At 37.5% G+C, this 17,846-nt stretch overlaps 1 protein-coding gene across 1 annotated transcript in view; it reads left to right on the top strand.

Annotated features, from left to right (window-relative positions):
- LOC134649729 (angiotensin-converting enzyme-like) overlaps nucleotides 1-9,773 on the top strand; it is a 78,744-nt gene extending 68,971 nt beyond the window's left edge. The window contains 7 exon segments of the mRNA XM_063504560.1: nucleotides 42-214; nucleotides 913-1,037; nucleotides 1,600-1,727; nucleotides 2,062-2,276; nucleotides 2,528-2,668; nucleotides 3,358-3,533; nucleotides 9,685-9,773. Coding sequence (XP_063360630.1) covers nucleotides 42-214; nucleotides 913-1,037; nucleotides 1,600-1,727; nucleotides 2,062-2,276; nucleotides 2,528-2,668; nucleotides 3,358-3,533; nucleotides 9,685-9,773 — 1,047 coding nt within the window.
- The last annotated feature ends 8,073 nt before the right edge of the window (nucleotides 9,774-17,846 follow it).

Below are 17,846 nucleotides of genomic sequence, written 5' to 3'. Positions count from 1 at the left end.
GTAAATATTGTTTATTATACTTCTACACTGCGCTGTTTCAGAACTACACTCCATTAAAGATTTTCAAGACTGCCGAAGAGTTTTTCACATCTCTCAACCTGAAGGGCTTACCAGATATGTTCTGGGATAAGTCCATCATTGTGAAGCCGGACGATGGGCGAGACATGGTGTGCCACGCTTCGGCTTGGGACTTTTTTGATGGCGAGGATTTCAGGTAATCTATAGTCATAGTCATAGTCATAGTCATTTATTTATAATATTTTAAATATTACATGTCAATTTATTTAGGTATTAGGTTTCGTTGTTATATAATATTCAAATTAATTAAGTAATCAGCTTAATTAAGATATCAAGATAGGTACAATTACAATGTCAGTTATTCAATGAAATTAGATACATTACATTATTATTAATAAATTACATTTACAAATTATTCGGTAGGTCAAAAAAATCTTTAACATCGTAAAAAGAGTAGTCCAATAGCCATTTTCTTAATTTTTTTAAAAATATTTGTGTACTAATAATATAATAAATATAATAGGTCATTTATATTTCCTGGTGAAAATTAATACAAACGAGATCGGAAAGAGATCGAGATGACATAGATTAGAGAGTTGGCAGAATAAGTGAAACTTGGCGGGCGTTTGTGGAATTTGGACGTATTACCACTGATAGGTTAATTATGATGACGATGGCGTAAGTAAATCTAAAATAAACAGTCAGCCGATTGGCTCAGATGTCAAATTTTCCATAGCGGTCTGCTGGGTTTTTATTGTTTTGGTATCTTGCATTTATTAGCTTTACCTACACATCTTTGGTCAATATACCGTTTTACTAAAATGGCCGCCTAAAAATAAGTTTCATATATTACATCACCAACCATCAGCTAACTTAAACATTTTTTTTCCACAGAATTAAGCAGTGCACAGAAGTGACCACCGCGTTTTTCAAGACTACCCACCACGAGTTAGGACACATACAGTATTACTTGCAATACAAAGACTTGCCGGTGGTATACAGAGAAGGAGCTAATCCAGGTAGAGTCAGACCGAGAAAAGTCTGCAGCGGTTTTAATAGCCCACGCAGTGCAAGTGTCAATTTAAACGTCAAACTTCTAAGAATTTATGACGTGTAAATAACACTAGCACTGCGTGGGCTATCAAAATCGCTGCAGACTTTTCTTGGTCTAACTCTAACTATTCTTGCGCTGTAAATTATTTTAACTGAAATTGATTTTTTAAGCGATAACAGCTACTTTGCGCAGTGGGATAGATAATAAAACAAGTAATTACGGTATTTACTGAAACCGGCACTCTTGACCATTATATTATAGGGCCATATTTCACGATCATGCGTTAATTAAAATCTAATTATTTTTAAGATGCCTTCATGGATTTGCGTGCTGTTGTATTACAGCCGGAAAGGTGAAACAACCTTCTGTTTACTTACATTAAGACCTGTAAACGTTACTCTTTTTTTGCAAATAAATTATTGTTTGTTTGTTTGTTCATGACTATTCATGAGAAATAAGGGAGGAGCTTTTAGGATACTTCTACTAAATACTAGATTTTTTAAAACACGTGCTTTAATATTTTGCAGGTTTCCATGAAGCGATTGGTGACGTCATAGCCCTGTCTGTATCAACTCCGAAGCATCTTAGAGTGGTAGGTCTGCTGAAGGATGAGACCGATGACGAGGAATCTGAGATTAATCAGCTATTCAAAATGGTAAGTAAAAAACCTGTTGTTAATCAAGGATTTTTTCAGGCGATTAATGGCCAATTTCTACCAAAGTGTATTTAAGTTATCATAATACCTAGTGTTAGTCACTAGTGTTATCATAATAACAAGCCAAACTTATTCCTCTAAAAATATAGGCAATTTCTTTGGTTTAGTTTTAACTAAAGTTGCCATGAGATATAAAGGAGCAACCAAAGCGCTCACGAATATCTGAACACGCCTCTATTGTCAAGGCGTTAGAGTGCATTTTCATATATTTTGAGCACCTCGGCCGCTTCGATATATCTGATGGCAACTGTACAATGTGTAATATTTCTTCCAGGGTCTTGACAAAATAGTCTTCCTTCCCTTCGGCTATCTCCTAGACTTGTTCCGCTACGCCGTTTTCCGAGGTTACACTAGTTCTAGAGACTACAACTGCCACTTCTGGCAGTTAAGAGAGGCCCTGCAGGGAGTGGAGCCTCCAGTGACTAGGACTGAAGATGACTTTGATCCGGCAGCGAAGTACCATATTACTGCTGATGTTGAGTACATGAGGTAAGGTTTTGACCAATGCTTGGAATTTGGATTATATATGCTTTCAAATTATAAATTTCATTCATTATCCAATTTGTCTTTCATGTCGTGTCCATCGTGAATCCTTTTGGTGACTTCTGTCACTACGGGTTCCCATCTCATACCGATGTCGATGTCGATATCCTATTGTTATCCTAATGTTGTTTTTTGAGGATGATCGATCTCAACCGCTTGAATCCTTAAGCTTTATTTATTAATCTTTATTTTTTCAGGTACTACATCTCGTATATAATCCAGTTCCAATTCCACCGAGCGCTCTGTCAGATCGCCGGCGAATATGTTCCCGGTGACCCCAACAAGTTGCTATCCAAGTGCGATATCTATAATAGCACGAAGGCTGGTGAAGCTTTAGGGTAAGTCCTTCATATCGTTTGATAAAGTTAACCCCAATAATTCTTGAATGTTGGTTATTAATTTTCGACTCGAAAGTTTTGTACACTAGGGATGTCACTCGATCGACATACAACACTACATATGTTTGGTTTTTCAAGCGGCGATAGAGTGTGTGCGGAAAGGGAAGAGTCGTGGAATGTATTGGACCCCATACATTCCACGACTCTTCTCTTTCCGCACAGACTCTATTTGATTACGCTAGCTTTAGTAGCAAATAGTCAATTGTTTTAGTGTTATTAAGCAACTAAACAAGTATTGAATACATGAAAACAGGGAAAAGAGACATATCATGGGTCTCCACTATAACGTAGGCAATGGGGTTGGCAATTTATCAAAGGTTTGCATAGATGGCACCATCATAGCTTGCCCCTTTTTCTATGTCATTTGGTTTAAAGGGCTGGTATCCAGGGCATTAAAAAAACCAAAATTTGACACAATCATAGGATAGGACAGGGCAAGCTATGATGGCGCCATCTGCTAAATACTTCGACGGCCCAACCCCATTGCGCGATGCTTATCTGTCAGTTCACGCCACGCTATTTTGATGTGACCATCTGCAACACCGGCCATAGGGTTTCACTTGTGAAAGCCACATAGTCCGTCATCAGTTATGATAAAATTGCAACTTACAAAATGAATTGTATTTCAGTAAAATGCTACAAATGGGCTCCTCCCGTCCCTGGCCAGACGCCATGCAAGTCCTGACCGGCCAACGCAACATGGATGCCAGCGGTCTCATGGAATACTTCCAGCCGCTATACGAATGGCTGAAAAAAGAGAATGAGCGCACAGGGGAGTTTATTGGATGGGAAGCCAGTTCTGTCCGTGAGTAACATTTGGAACTTTATTACAAAGAAATAAGGTCCACTGATGGTCTGAATCTCTTCGTATAGGTATGTCATATTGATTACAAAATACGGAAGCCAGCGGGGTCATTGAATACTTCCAGCTGCTACGTATACTGCTATGGCTGCAGAAAGTGAACGAACGATGACATATTTATATTATAGTAACGGCGTCAGTAACATAATTGTTACTCTGTCTACGAAGCTTTAGGTCCTGGGTTCGGGTCCTGATAAGAGCATTTACTTCTGTGTGATAAAATGGTGTAGGTTGAAACCAGGGCTTGTTAACGTTACCAATTCACATTATAAAGTAACGTTACTTAACGTTAAAATCATAAAAATACCTTATTACCGGTAGTAAATGGTAACGATACTTGATAACTTAACATTATTATAACGTTAGCTAGTTAACGTTAATTTTACCGGTAATTTTACTTTTTATTGCAGGGCTTGTTAACGTTACCCAATTCACATGATAAACTAACGTTACCAAACTAACGTTAACACTATCATTCTTTAGGCTGATATTTGCTTGTAATTTCATACACAATTTTAAGGCCAGTAGACCTTATTGACCATAAATACGGCAGGGCTTCTGTCAAATTGAAATAGAATCAGTCAAAATACATTAAAGATAATTATGTACGTTAGTAAAACTCAACTTTAATTCTAGTAGTTAAAGTTCATAGTCTTTTGTCATTATTCTTTATGTTTATCAAATGAAAGAGGTGGTATTCTACTTGTTTAAGATCTTTGTCCAATATGCATTGCGTCTCACTCTCTCATTAAGCAAAATGTGAGACGCAAATACACAATGGACCGAGATTGGACAGATAAAATACCACCCGGCTGTGTCGGAATATATTTGCCAAAATAAGAAGGTTGCAAAACGTCATAAATTAGTTTGTTAAATATGATGGTATAGCTAATTCGTTACTTGGTCGGTTTATATTAGGTACAGGCGTCTTTGATATAATATACGTCAAGATTATATAGGTTGGATAATGTCTTGATTTTTTTTGTGAAATATGGAGGTGTTGCTGAAATGTAATTTAGTCGGATTATATTAAATGAGACACCTATTTATTGATGTTACTGCTTGCTTGTAAAATAGTCTGGTCAGCACAGTTCATAATGTATGAGAGCTCTACATGAATTCTCACACCAGAGATTTTTTGAGATGTGATAACCTATGTTGCAAATACTATATTTAAAAAGAAATCTCCACAAAATATGTCACATTCTTTTAATAAATCCAAACTATTATTAAAATACAAAAAATATATCAAAACATGAATCCGACACTCGAGATTTTAATATCATTTTATTTTACATTTCCAATTTCCGTTTCATTTACACCCAATATTAAATCTTTTTCCGTAATAAAATGCGTATATAATTACTGTCATCATCTGTATTTATTTTATTTCTTTAACCCCTTATACATAAACGCGCTACAAACTTCAATTAGCTAATAATAGTAATAATCGTTTGTCCTTATCTGTCACTTTAACTTATGTATTTGTAAGTAAGGGATAAACATAATTGAACTAAATCAGGCCCGTAAAGTTTATGAATAAAGTGGTTAATCTTTATTGCACAAAAGAAAAACCTTATAGTACAAGAGGCGGACTTAATGCCATAAGGCATTCTCTACCAGTTAACGATGGCTTGTCCTCCGGGCCATTTGATCGATGACCTCCTTTGATTATTTATTTTTAATGGACGCCAAAATCCAGACAGGAACTTCGATTTTGACATTTACCACAGTAATGCGGTCGGTAGCAATGTGGCGCTTCAAAATTGCTGCAGTCGACTGCATTGCTGTAGAAAACGTGAAAAAGGTCATTCAAAGGGTAATAGGGTTATATACACCGCGGGGGTTATTACCCGAAAGATTTAAACCAACGATTTTAGATCCTAATTAGAGTATATAAAGTTATATAACACATAGTCCAAAAACCCTTAATTTAAGAGATATTAATTATTTAAAACAAATCACAAGTTAAAAAATCTCAATTCTAACACACCCTTATGCGTGACGTAGCCACCAACTAATTTTACACGCAGACGCACTAACTGCATGGTTATTAGCCAAATTCGAACTTCTAACGAAATTTTGTTCTGTTCTCAATCACGAGAGTGCAAACTATTTACCTTCACGATAACTGGGTGATAGTTTGACGAAAATGACGAAATTGATGTCAAGATATGCGCAAGATAAAATCTTTAAATTTGATTGACTGTAATAAATAAAATTCGCCATGCCGCATTATCCTCCGGCTCATTTAGCGGATATTCACTTTGTGTACGGATTTGGAAACCCGAAGAACTATGTGCTTCCGGCACGACGGACCCACTTCAGCCTCGTTCCCAGTTCGTAAATTGGCTAGACGAACAATACCCTGAGAGGTGGATTGGCCGTGGAAGCAACGTCCTAACCTGGCCCGCCCGGTCACCCGATTTAACGCCATTGGTTTTTTTTCTATGGGGAACTCTGAAAGATAAGGAAGGAATACTCAACACCAGTGAAGTCTGGAGAAGAATTATTAATAAAAATTCGAACGGCTTCCGAAGAAATAAAGAACACTTTTGTAAACCTAAATAATGAAATCCGTTTAAAATTAAATCTTTGTGCTGAAAACGGTGGTACACACTTCGAAAACCTAATTCATTCTTCTTCTTCAACCTAGCGTTTTCCCGGTCTAGCGCCAGGGTCCGCTTTCCTGCTCAGCCTTCTCCACTTTGCCCGGTCTTCGGCATCCTCAGGTGTGAAAACCTAATTCATTAAATTAATAAAAAAGCGTAATTGTTTAACATAGTTGTTTATTTTACTTTACTCAGTATAAATCAACACATCGAGAATTTAAAATACGTACTGATAAGCATGATCGATATTTTAACAAAAGGTCATTCATTGATTTTAACAAAGTAATCATCCCTTTCCAGCTGTAGTATGAGTTAAAACAATAAGAGACATGATTTCTTTCGGATATAATCATGGTTAATGGCTTTGGTTATCTCACTCAAAGGAAAAGATTTTATCGCAAAGTTTCAACAATAATAACTGCACTGTACCTACTGTTGTAGTAATTAATAAAGTTTTGATACATTTTGTGGTATTTTGAGGTGCCAATCAATTGAAATAATTTCAACGTAAACATGATCCTAGACATAACTTGACACTTCTTGTCATGGAACACATGTCACTGCATTCGCCGTGCATCGTATGATATCGGAGTGATTCGTGAAATGTCATGCTCGCTCTCTGTGTCTCTACTTGAGATTAATTAAACTCGCTCACTCTCTGAATAAAGGTTTGTTCACAAAGAAGCGGTAAATTAATATGATTTAATTTGTACTGAAATAGTAGTTTAATTAAAATATATAATTGGACCCATGTTGATATAACATTATTTACTCGTACTGTCGTCAAAAATACGTGGTTTAAATCTTTCGGGTTATTAAATCCCGCGGTGTATAAGATGAAATGATGCATTAATAAAACTTTAGTTAACTAACAATATTATATTAAATCATTAACAACTTTGACAGCACGATCTCTTCGCAGGTAGGTGCTCTACAAGGAGTTTATATTACAACATTATTTCCAAGAAATAATCTCTCATTATTAAATTATACAACGGGACTTAATCGCGTATCGTTGTATAATTTAATAATGTGTAAAAATCGTGAAAGTTTAAATCAGTGTAATCTCTCATTGTTACGAAAATGTTGGTAGGGTGGCTTTAGGTTACTTTTCGTTCATATCGTCTTGGATATGGGTGAACATGGTGTTAATACACTCAGTATCAATCAACCTGTAAAGATATTGTAGCCTGGCCTTTTCTCGAAAAGTCTTCTAGAAAAATTTACGCTCATGTCGTCTCGGATATGAGTATATTTGGTATCAGTGCATTCAGTATAATATCCTGAACACAAATATATGAGATGACAAGCGCGAAAGTGGTGAGGGTAGTTACTGTGATGCAAAGTTTTTACCATTTTTCTTTTAAACATACCATGTGGGGTACCAAATGAAAGGGCCTTGTGAGTAGATCACAAATATATAACATACTGTAACACTTTTACTACTTAATCCAACAAATTATTTGAAAACGTTCAAAAATTTCACAATGAGTTGATTTCCAACTGCTCTAAATTGACTAAGATAACTTGATCCCAAGTTTCCTTGCAATTATACGTAATCGAGAGCCAGGCTCATACTAGTTCTCATGTCGCGATGCGCTAACGCTAACAAAAACTAAGCGTTACGAATTGCTGACATATGCTTCTTTTAGTTTCTCTACTCAAGCATCGGATGACAGGATCGTTGAAAAGGGACAAACATATCCTTTGACGTTACGTTACTCTTCTCGTGAATTGTCAAATTTTAAAATTCGAAATTAGCTTTGGAATTTGTCCGGGTGGCTATTCGAAGTATAACTTGGTGGACGGTACTTACTAACCAAATAAGCTTGAGATCCAGTATCATAGATAGTTGTAAGACTTTAAGGGTCTATTTATATCTGACTGTGCATCCTGTATTCTAAACGTTTTGTGAATAGATATAAAAATTGACACCTATCATTTTTCACATAAACACAGACACTTTATGCATTGAATTATTAAACCTTAACGCAATGCCATAAGTCATAAGGTATATTTTCCTAATATACCTTGATGCTAATTCGAACTTTGTTATAAAAGATGTCATTTTATATCATTCGCGCGTGCATTTCACTCGTACTAGATGAAATATGTATTGGTGCGAGCGAGACGGTTGGGCGAATGATAACAAAATGATATATCTTTTTGACATCTTAAACAAAGTTTGACTTGGCCTCTGTGGAAGCCTGGAAATACAGCATACTTCATTGACTTTTTATGCTGGAAATTGATTTAATTATTGCGAGAAAAATAAGTATGTAGTCTTCAATAACTTGTACAGTTATGTACTGCCAAAAAACTAGAAGTGTCCATTAATTGTGTAGAACATTATTTGCTGTTTGTTTCCAAAATCATGCTGCTATTCTGCGAATATAGCAGTTCCTCGGGCAGATAAATTAAACATGATCGAAACAAATACTATTAAATTAACCACAATAGTAAACTTTTCTCTCAGTGTGGGATATTCTCGGTCATGGAAAACTTACAAAATTATTGTTTTTTTCATTAAATCTATAATTAATATTATTGTCGGGAGAAATTCTGACCGTGTAGTCGTATAAGCTTCATAGCCCATTCTTCAAAAAAATTCTAGTTAGAAATTACTGTTTAGGTAGTATAAAATAAAAAATAAAAAAAATGTTATTTCTAAAAAACGGGAACAGATATCAAGTTGTTAATTCGCAGACGGGTATTCAATATGATATATAATTCACCCGTGTAGAAACATTTTACTGTGCAATTAATGTAACTTTAACTTTATATTGACTCCACTATTAGTAATTCGGTATTGTTAGATTACAAAGTAATCTGGGAATCGGTAATCAGATTACAAAGTAATTTCGAGTAATCGTGGAACCAGGAATCAATTACGAAATGCCCATCTCCATTTAATATGTCTTTGTCTCACGGAAGTTTTGTTATTAAAATTGCCCATCTCTGCTTGAGAGTGAATGAACATTCGCTCGATTGTCAACGATGATGGCACCTATCAGTTAATCAAACGGTAAATAAGCAGCTGTTAACGTTACCTACTAACGTTAACAATGGTGTATCGATACCTTTGACTTAACGTTAGCTCAAATTGACAGCTGCTAACGTTACCATTTTGTTACCGGTAAAGAGTAGTATAACTAACGGTACCTGGTCTAACGTTAGTTACAACTTAACGTTAAATCTGTCACCTTGTGGTAACGATACCAACTTTTTAACGGTATTTAAAGCCCTGGTTGAAACTCATAATACATTTTGACTTGAAGCGAAATGACCGCAACCGACTTATTTACAAAAATGCTTTTTTGTTTCTGAATTCAAATGTCCTAGTGACTGGTGGTCAAAGGTCTCTCCCCTGAATACGCATGACTCCCAATTGTGTGCTTTTTCTGGCCAACTGTTAAGGAAGGTGCAAAGTTGCCTGAGCCAATTGTTTTATATTATAGGTATGTATTTTCTTCGTTTTACAGAATACTGCACACAGGAACAATTGATGGCGCTGCAAGACTCGGACTTTGCAAAGAAACTGGATACTCTCGGCAAAAAACAAGTGAAATAATAAGTAAGTGTCCGATTTTACACATTTCTAAGTACAAAAATTTCTCGTAAAAATTTAACAAAGCATAGTAATTAGTTCTAAAGTTAGCACAAGACTGACGAATTTCTACATTTCAAATGTAGGTTAAGGTATTCACCTTGCACTTAGTGACGCATCTTGAAGTTGAACATTAAAATTTGGTTGAAAGTTAAAGTGTAGGGGGTAAGATGACGTGAGGTGCATAAAGATAAAGATAAGATAAAAGATAGTTTATTCAAGTAGGCATATTACAATAGTAGTAAAAAGTGGAGAAAATATTTAGATATACCTATTTATTGTAGCGTTTTTAGGGTTCTGTACCCAAAGGGTAAAAACGGAACCCTAATACTAAGACTCCGCTGTCCGTCCGTCCGTCCGTCCGTCCGTCTGTCACCAGGCTGTATCTCACGAACCGTGATAGCTAGACAGTTGAAATTTTCACAGATGATGTATTTCTGTTGCCGCTATAACAACAAGTACTAAAAACAATAAAATAAAGATTTAAGTGAGGCTCCCAAACAACAAACGTGATTTTTGACCGAAGTTATAAGCAACGTCGGGCGGGGTCAGTACTTGGATGGCCGTTTTTTTGCTTGTTTTGCTCTATTTTTTGTTGATGGTGCGGAACCCTCCGTGCGCGAGTCCGACTCGCACTTGGCCGGTTTTTTTAATATTTACATATTTTTATTCTTGTCTTTTCTTTTTTCCAGATTAATACTATACAGCAGCTGAGGGATCATCGAAAGGAATAATTTATTATCAATTTATCATTGTACATAAAAATCATATAAAAACTATTATTTTTCTAATGTTTCTTATTTCTAACATTTAAAGACTAACTCTTTTAAAAAATCTGGATGGCTAAATTAAGGGGTTCCCACGTTATCTGTCTTGAATTTACTGCGAACCTCTGTTTCAAGACAGGTATTATTCAAATGTTTTTTTTTTTAACGTGATAGCGAGCCAGTCATCCAAACCTATTACAGATGTAGTGCATTTTTTTGAATACCACATCGGTGGCAAACAAGCATACGGGCCGCCTGATGGTAAGAAGTCACCGTAGCCTATGGACGCCTGCAACTCCAGAGGTGTTACATGCGCGTTGCCGACCTTTTTACCCTCACCCACCCTCGTTGAGCTCTGGCAACCTTACTCACCAGCAGGAACACAACACAAGAGTAGGGTCTAGTGTTATTTGGCTGCGGTTTTCTGTAAGGTACTTCCCTAGTTGGGCTCTGCTCTAGATCTGGAATGACATCCGTTGTGCTGTGCCCTACCACACAAAGCGAGATGACACTCACAGTGCCCATACCTCTCTTGCATAATTGATTTCCGTCGTATTTTGTCGGAAACGTTTGTATTTGTCATGCTACTCCAATCAACCTGAGTACTTCCCTAGTAAGAGAAAACCTGCGATAAAAATCTAAAAGTTAACAACCTTTCTCAAGACTATTACGTGTTCTTGCCCTGTCCTAAATCGTTCAAAGGCAGGATGTGACACAACGGCGACAGCCCTGACCGGCACGCAGAATGGCCAGACGATCATTGTTCCATGTGGAAACTCATTGAACAATCTAGAAAATCAGGGTGTCTCTAATAGGTAATAGAACCATGATGTCCTTATTGCGATTCTGTTTAGGACTTAAACTGAATTGCTAAGGGACGGAGTTATGCGACTTATATAGCTCCGTCCTTTAGAAATTCAGTTTAGGTCCTAAACAGAATCGCAATAAGGACATCATGGTAAAGCCCCAGCACAGGTTTCATAGGTCAGCAGCGCTCTAGCATACTGACACCCAGATGCACTTGTTTTGTTTTTGAATTTGGAACCCTCAGCTCATTCAATAAAAGTTCAAAATTGATTGCGGAATATGTATAAAAATTTGTACGCAGGAAGCAGAAAAAAGGAAGAGTTGGACGGACCACGCTTAGTTTTCATGCCGATTACTACTAATATGTAGTTTAAGTTTGTGCAAAGTTAGCGTGGTCAAAGGTTATCGTCTTATATTTTTAGGAATTGGAAATTTATGGTGTCTCGGACTCTGGTAAATTCTCCGATCCTCACAAAAAATGCCTACATCCTAGGAACATGAATCTAATTATAACTTGGGTAGATATACGTACTCGTACGTATCAATAAAAAAGAACAAAAATTTATTAATTGAAAGTTTATTTACTTACATCAGACCCTTTACCGCAAATTGTTATTTTTTACCAATACCTACTAAAAAGGCAAAATGAAGAATAGCCAAACTAATTCGCATGGGTGATATAAGTGACTGACCTAACAAATAAAATTCCACATTACGTACCTACAAAAACTACACTATCCTATGCTTTGTCCTTTTTTACCAACGAAATTCTAATCTAAATACATAAACAATGACATCACGTTTTTTTGTGTACATCAAAATTGTATTTTTTGCACGTCCTATATTTTCCGCTCTATTTCTTTCACGTGCACAGTCACCATCAGATATATCGGAGCGGCCAAGGTGCTCACAAATATATGAACACGCCTCTATTGTCAAGGCGCTAGAGTCCGTGTTTAGATTTTTAGCGCCTCGGCCGCTCCGATATATCTGATGGCGACTGTACAAACTTAACTTGGCTTTAAATGCAGATTTGTAGTACTTACTTCCACCATGTTAAGGTTTAAAATATAAATTATCGTGAGTAGAAGGTTGTCAGTCATTAACACTTATACCGACGCAGCGATGGTCATTTTTGACTACGTGGGCGTGGTGGTAATGTGACAAATTGTGTCTTTCAAGTACAAAAACACTAATTGTAGTAACATGTAACAAAAGAGTAGGAAGCGTGTGTGGATTTGACATTAGAATTAATAATCTCGACGCCAAAGTCATATGACGTCATATGTATAACTTGCATTACTAACTTTTGAGCTCTGCCACATTGTTATGCAGTTGAATCTGAGTAAGTATAGTTGATCAAACCAATTTGTCAGTAAATAGGAACTAAAAAAACTATACTCATCCTTTTCTTTTGGGTGCAAGTACCTACTAGTGTAAGGCAAAGATAGTATGATTCTCTCTGTCTATGTTTGAAATTAGACAGTCTTTTGACACACTGTACATGTCTTTTTTGTAAATACGTAAAACTGTCGTGCCGTGGACAATAAACAATAAACTTTAACGGGTACCTGCAATCTTTGTCTACCCCGAACATTTTTGTAAATAAACTAATTTCGGCTAGTTCAATGTTGTTTTGTTTATATCTCCGTTGACATTTGCTGGGACGTCAGTCTTTCCGTGACCACAGCGTGCAACTCAGCTGAAACGTCGGAATTACGACGATCATCAACTGATTAAGTTAGCAGCCATTTATGAATACGCCATTGGTTCGGAGGTGAATACTCTTCCGTCCATGCACTTTGCTAAACATCCCAATTAGAACAGTTAGACGTGCAGGGCAAAATGTGCCATGTCAAGGTTGCCCGATAATTCTGTTGAAATTTAGCACGAAACGTAGTAGTGAGGTGCTGGGACATAGTACGCCTACAGTTTTCTAATGTGCTTTTAGCGTACGTTGCTTGGGAGGAGCTAAGATGACACCGGAGTAGTCATTAACAGGCGTTCCCCTCTGACGAAAATAGACGGCCAATGGTCATATACAATGTATGGACTGACGTTTATTTGACATGGCTATTTTTATATTACCTACGTTTGATGTGCCCCTCCCCCGCAAAAATCGGCAGACTGTTTTATACAGAAAATTACAGACAAGGTGTCTCCGTTTGGTTATATCCTCTAAGAAGATGACAATGGATCATCGAAAAACGCCAATCGAAAAATAAAATTATGCGACGAAAAGTAAATTTGATCATTTTACGTTTTACAAAATATTTATTCAACAGCACGGGCTGCCATTCCTTTTAGTTTCCACAGTCAACAACTTTACACCATATCTGGGTAAAATATACGTACATTCCCACACCAACTAGGCCAAAAATGTGACCAGAATTTTCCATAAAGTTTCAAAACATCATACATAGCACGGACGTAAGTGCTGACAGTTTTATTTATATGATGCAAGGGCCACTCCCTGAATACTAAACACCTTGTTGACTAAGCTTGGGAATAAAGACAAATCATTGTCGTATGTACCTTCGTTCATACGGTTAACTGACAATTGGTCAACCTTATTGGAATGGCGTAAGATCCATCTGTGGTCAGTTAAGAGTTTTGTTGTATTTGAAGGTGAGCAGAATTACTTGTTCCATTTATAATGTACTAGATGCATATTAGGTTTAAGATGGTCACGATCATGATGATTATGGGAACTAGGTAAATGCCGCGAATACCTAAAAGTGAAGAGTACCTACATAAGATCTGATGTAATCCTACAGCTGATTAGTGGGTAGTGACCCTGCCTGTGAAGCCGCGGTCCTGGGTTCGAATCCCAGTAAGGGCATTTATTTGTGTGATGAGCACAGATATTTGTTCCTGAGTCATGGTTGTTTTCTATGTATTTAAGTATTTGTATGTATATTATATCTATCGTTGTCTGAGTAGGTACCCACAACACAAGCCTTCTTGAGCTTACCGTGGGGTAAGCCCCAAATTTTCAAGCCCCACAGTCAATTTGTGTAAAAATGTCCATTACTATTTATTTATTTATTTATTTATTATGACGGCCTAAGCCTTCATTTAAAAGGTTGTACCTATATTTTGTAGACCAGCGATCACCGGGGTCATTGGTCTCGATGGGTGTACCACAGGGGTCAATATCGGGGCCTTTCCTGTTCCTTACCCACCTAAATGACTTGCCATGGGATTCCTGATGTCTTTCAATCCGCGGTGCATTTGCAAGTTTAATTTTATCTTAAAATAATTTAAAATTAAATCTCGTCGCCCTAACCTAGGATTTTCGAAATAGATAGGTGGGGAGGAGGATTGTCTCACGGCGCCCCTGTTTACTGTATACGGTGCACCAGGGCGCCGCTGCGCACAGTTTGGGAACCCCTGGCTAGTGGCTGTAGACCATAATTAAACTTTCCAGCACATCACATCAGTTATTCTGTGAAGACAGCACGTCATTGCAATTAGGGATATACTTTGAGTTATTTTTTTATAACTACGTAAAAACTACTCGTCATACAAAGGTTGGCAATGCCAAGTTGAGGGTTGCCTCCCCATTACATTAGAATTTGCAATGACAGTGTGGCTATGTGTTCATTGATGATATCGCCGCTATACTTAGTCAACCTCGTATCTGCAACACTCATTTGATGTCAAAAACACCCGTATTCCGAATGAAAGAAAAGCGACATTTCCATCAAATGATTGTTGCAGATATCAAACTTCTATGAAAAAATGACGTTTATAATTTATTTTAAATACAGTCAAATACCCTATTATTATTTGTATCTCCTTCGATTTCACGGGCCATCCCGGTCTTTTGATAGGCTTGCGTGGGGACACAGATCCAACACGTAGAGGCCCCTTGGAGAGCTTTTATGTCATGTAGAACGCCTGCTGGAACCCGTTCACAGGCGCAACAATGAACCGGTCTCAGCAGGCATTGGGACTATTGTAGAAAAAGAGGACAGTATACCGGTCTATGGATTGAAGTTTGGGTGGACTATGAGACTGGGTTATTGCAAAGCCGTACGGACACCTGCCATAACAATGCTAACACACTTTATCGAGGCAGGTGGTGACTCGCCACTGACTAGATGGGCCCCTGAAACTGTAGCCGTAAAGACGACCAGGGGCAACATTGGTGTGAGCGGCTCAGGGGTGTCGAGAGGTGTACACCGCTTCCTACCCAGTGGCTGTAAACAGCCACTGTGCCAACTCGCGCTTACGCAAATTTCACTTCCACCACTGGAGCATATAGCTCTAACGACTCCTCTCTGGACGGCCAATGAAGGCAAGCCAGAGCCGAGAGTCCTGCGGGTCCCCTTGGGGTCCACTCCGACCGACGAATATTGTTATTATTAAATCATTTATTTCGAGTAAGTTACACTCATATCTTGGTTAGTAAAAATAATTCTAAATTATGTATTAGTACTTAAATCTAGGAACCTATTACGTGAGCCTTCGTGGTTAGTGAACTTGACCGTCAGAACAATCGGTATAACATTGAGACCACATAATGCCGTAATAAAACCACTGGGTAGGTAAGTTACTCGCACGAGTGCTTGCCAAATGCGAAACGGAAGGTCAAGTGCTTGTACCAGTATCTAGACTTGAGTGTATACCTATTCTTTTGCTGTGTAAACTAACTAGCAATGTAGGTCTGTATCTCCATCGTACAGTCAGCAGTAGAAACTAAGCGGGCGAGGTGTTCAAAATGATCTTGACGCGACGTTATTGTTAAAAGAATAAGAGCGTGTCAAGGTCATTCTGAACACCTCGCCCGCTTAGAAAATTCTGTTGCTGACTGTACTGATTGCTGCAAGCGAGAAGCGTTTGCAGATTTTTTGAATATTTAGAGATTTTCGTAATTATCGCGAAAAGTGCTTCCATCTAGTAAAAAAACGAAACGAAGTTCTTCAAAATTTTTATGCCTTTAACAGTAATATTAAGTAGTATTGCTGATATTTTTGTTAAAATAATTTTAAATACCTATATTTGCAAAGCTGCTATCATAATAAAAATATTTTAATGTAATCTTAATTGTTTACTTGATTTCTATTTGCCCGTGACCTCTAACCATACAAAAGGGCAAAAATACAGACTAAAACAATACAACAAATACAATTTGATACGATCTTCTAAAATAATTAACTTGAAATTCCTAAAATGTTTAGGAATACAATGGCATTAATGACTATGTTAATGTACTCAGTATACCTAACTGTTAATTAGCAGTAAAACCAAAAAAAATAGGGAATAAATTTTAACAGTGCCATCTATTGACAAGGCATATTTCGGAGATCTCAGAAATGGCTCTATTTCGATGAAATTTGCTATAATTATGGTGTTTTCGGGGGCGAAAAAATCAATCCACCTAGGTCGCATCTCTGGGAAACGCGCTTCTTTGAGATTCTCATGTTTTCCGAGCAAAGCTCGGTCTCCCAGATATTTAACATTAGAAGAGTTAAAAGCTTTTTAATATTTGTATGAAATATTTTTTTTACTCCAATCAAATATTTCCCATATTATCAATGTCCAGGGACAATGGAATGGGAATGTCAAGCGCTGGTAGCCTAGCGGTAAGAGCGTGTGACTTGCAATCCGGAGGTCGCGGGTTCGAACCCCGGCTCGTACCAATGAGTTTTTCGGAACTTATGTACGAAAAATCATTTGATCCAGTCGCTTTTCGGTGAAGGAAAACATCGTGAGGAAACCGGACTAATCCCAATACGGGCCTAGTTTACCCTCTGGGTTGGAAGGTCAGATGGCAGTCGCTTTCGTAAAAACTTGTGCCCACGCCAATTACTGGGATTAGTTGCCAAGCGGACCCCAGGCTCCCATGAGCCGTGGCAAAATGCCGGGACAACGCGAGGAAGATGATGATTATCAATGTCCAGGGACGTACGTTTGTATGGAAAAGCGGTAGTTCAGTATATAACAAAGTGTGACAGAGATTATCAATATACTAGTCGGAAATGTCGGAATAAGAAACAGGCCATGTAAAAGACATCAACAAGATACATTTTGTAACACAAGGAAAGCCAACGAGCCCTGGAAACAATATGCGTATGGCACATAATTAAGCGCATACATACACACATACGCACAGACACACATACATTTACGTATGTTTAGCCGTGGGAATTAGTCACAACCGGTACAATGGGAAAATTGCGTATCGCATGTCAAGACGCCTTGGGATGGCACGGAGCTGGTAAATACCCCGATACTTGCTCGCCGGTTACAAATTTTGTGTATAAATTTGAGGTAGGTCATTACAGTACATTTCTGTCAAAAACGTCACTTTTGATTGCAAAACTATAGAACTTCCTCTTTTTCGAGTGTTCTTATCGCTTCTGTTTACGTGAAATTAAGAACTTGATTTGGATATTAATAACCAACTGTGAAAATATTATTTAAACTATAACCCTTCAGCGGGCGGATAAAAAAT

This window comes from Cydia amplana, chromosome 7, assembly GCF_948474715.1.
Source record: "Cydia amplana chromosome 7, ilCydAmpl1.1, whole genome shotgun sequence".
NCBI lineage: Eukaryota > Metazoa > Arthropoda > Insecta > Lepidoptera > Tortricidae > Cydia > Cydia amplana.
This window is presented reverse-complemented; position numbering and strand designations above follow the sequence as displayed.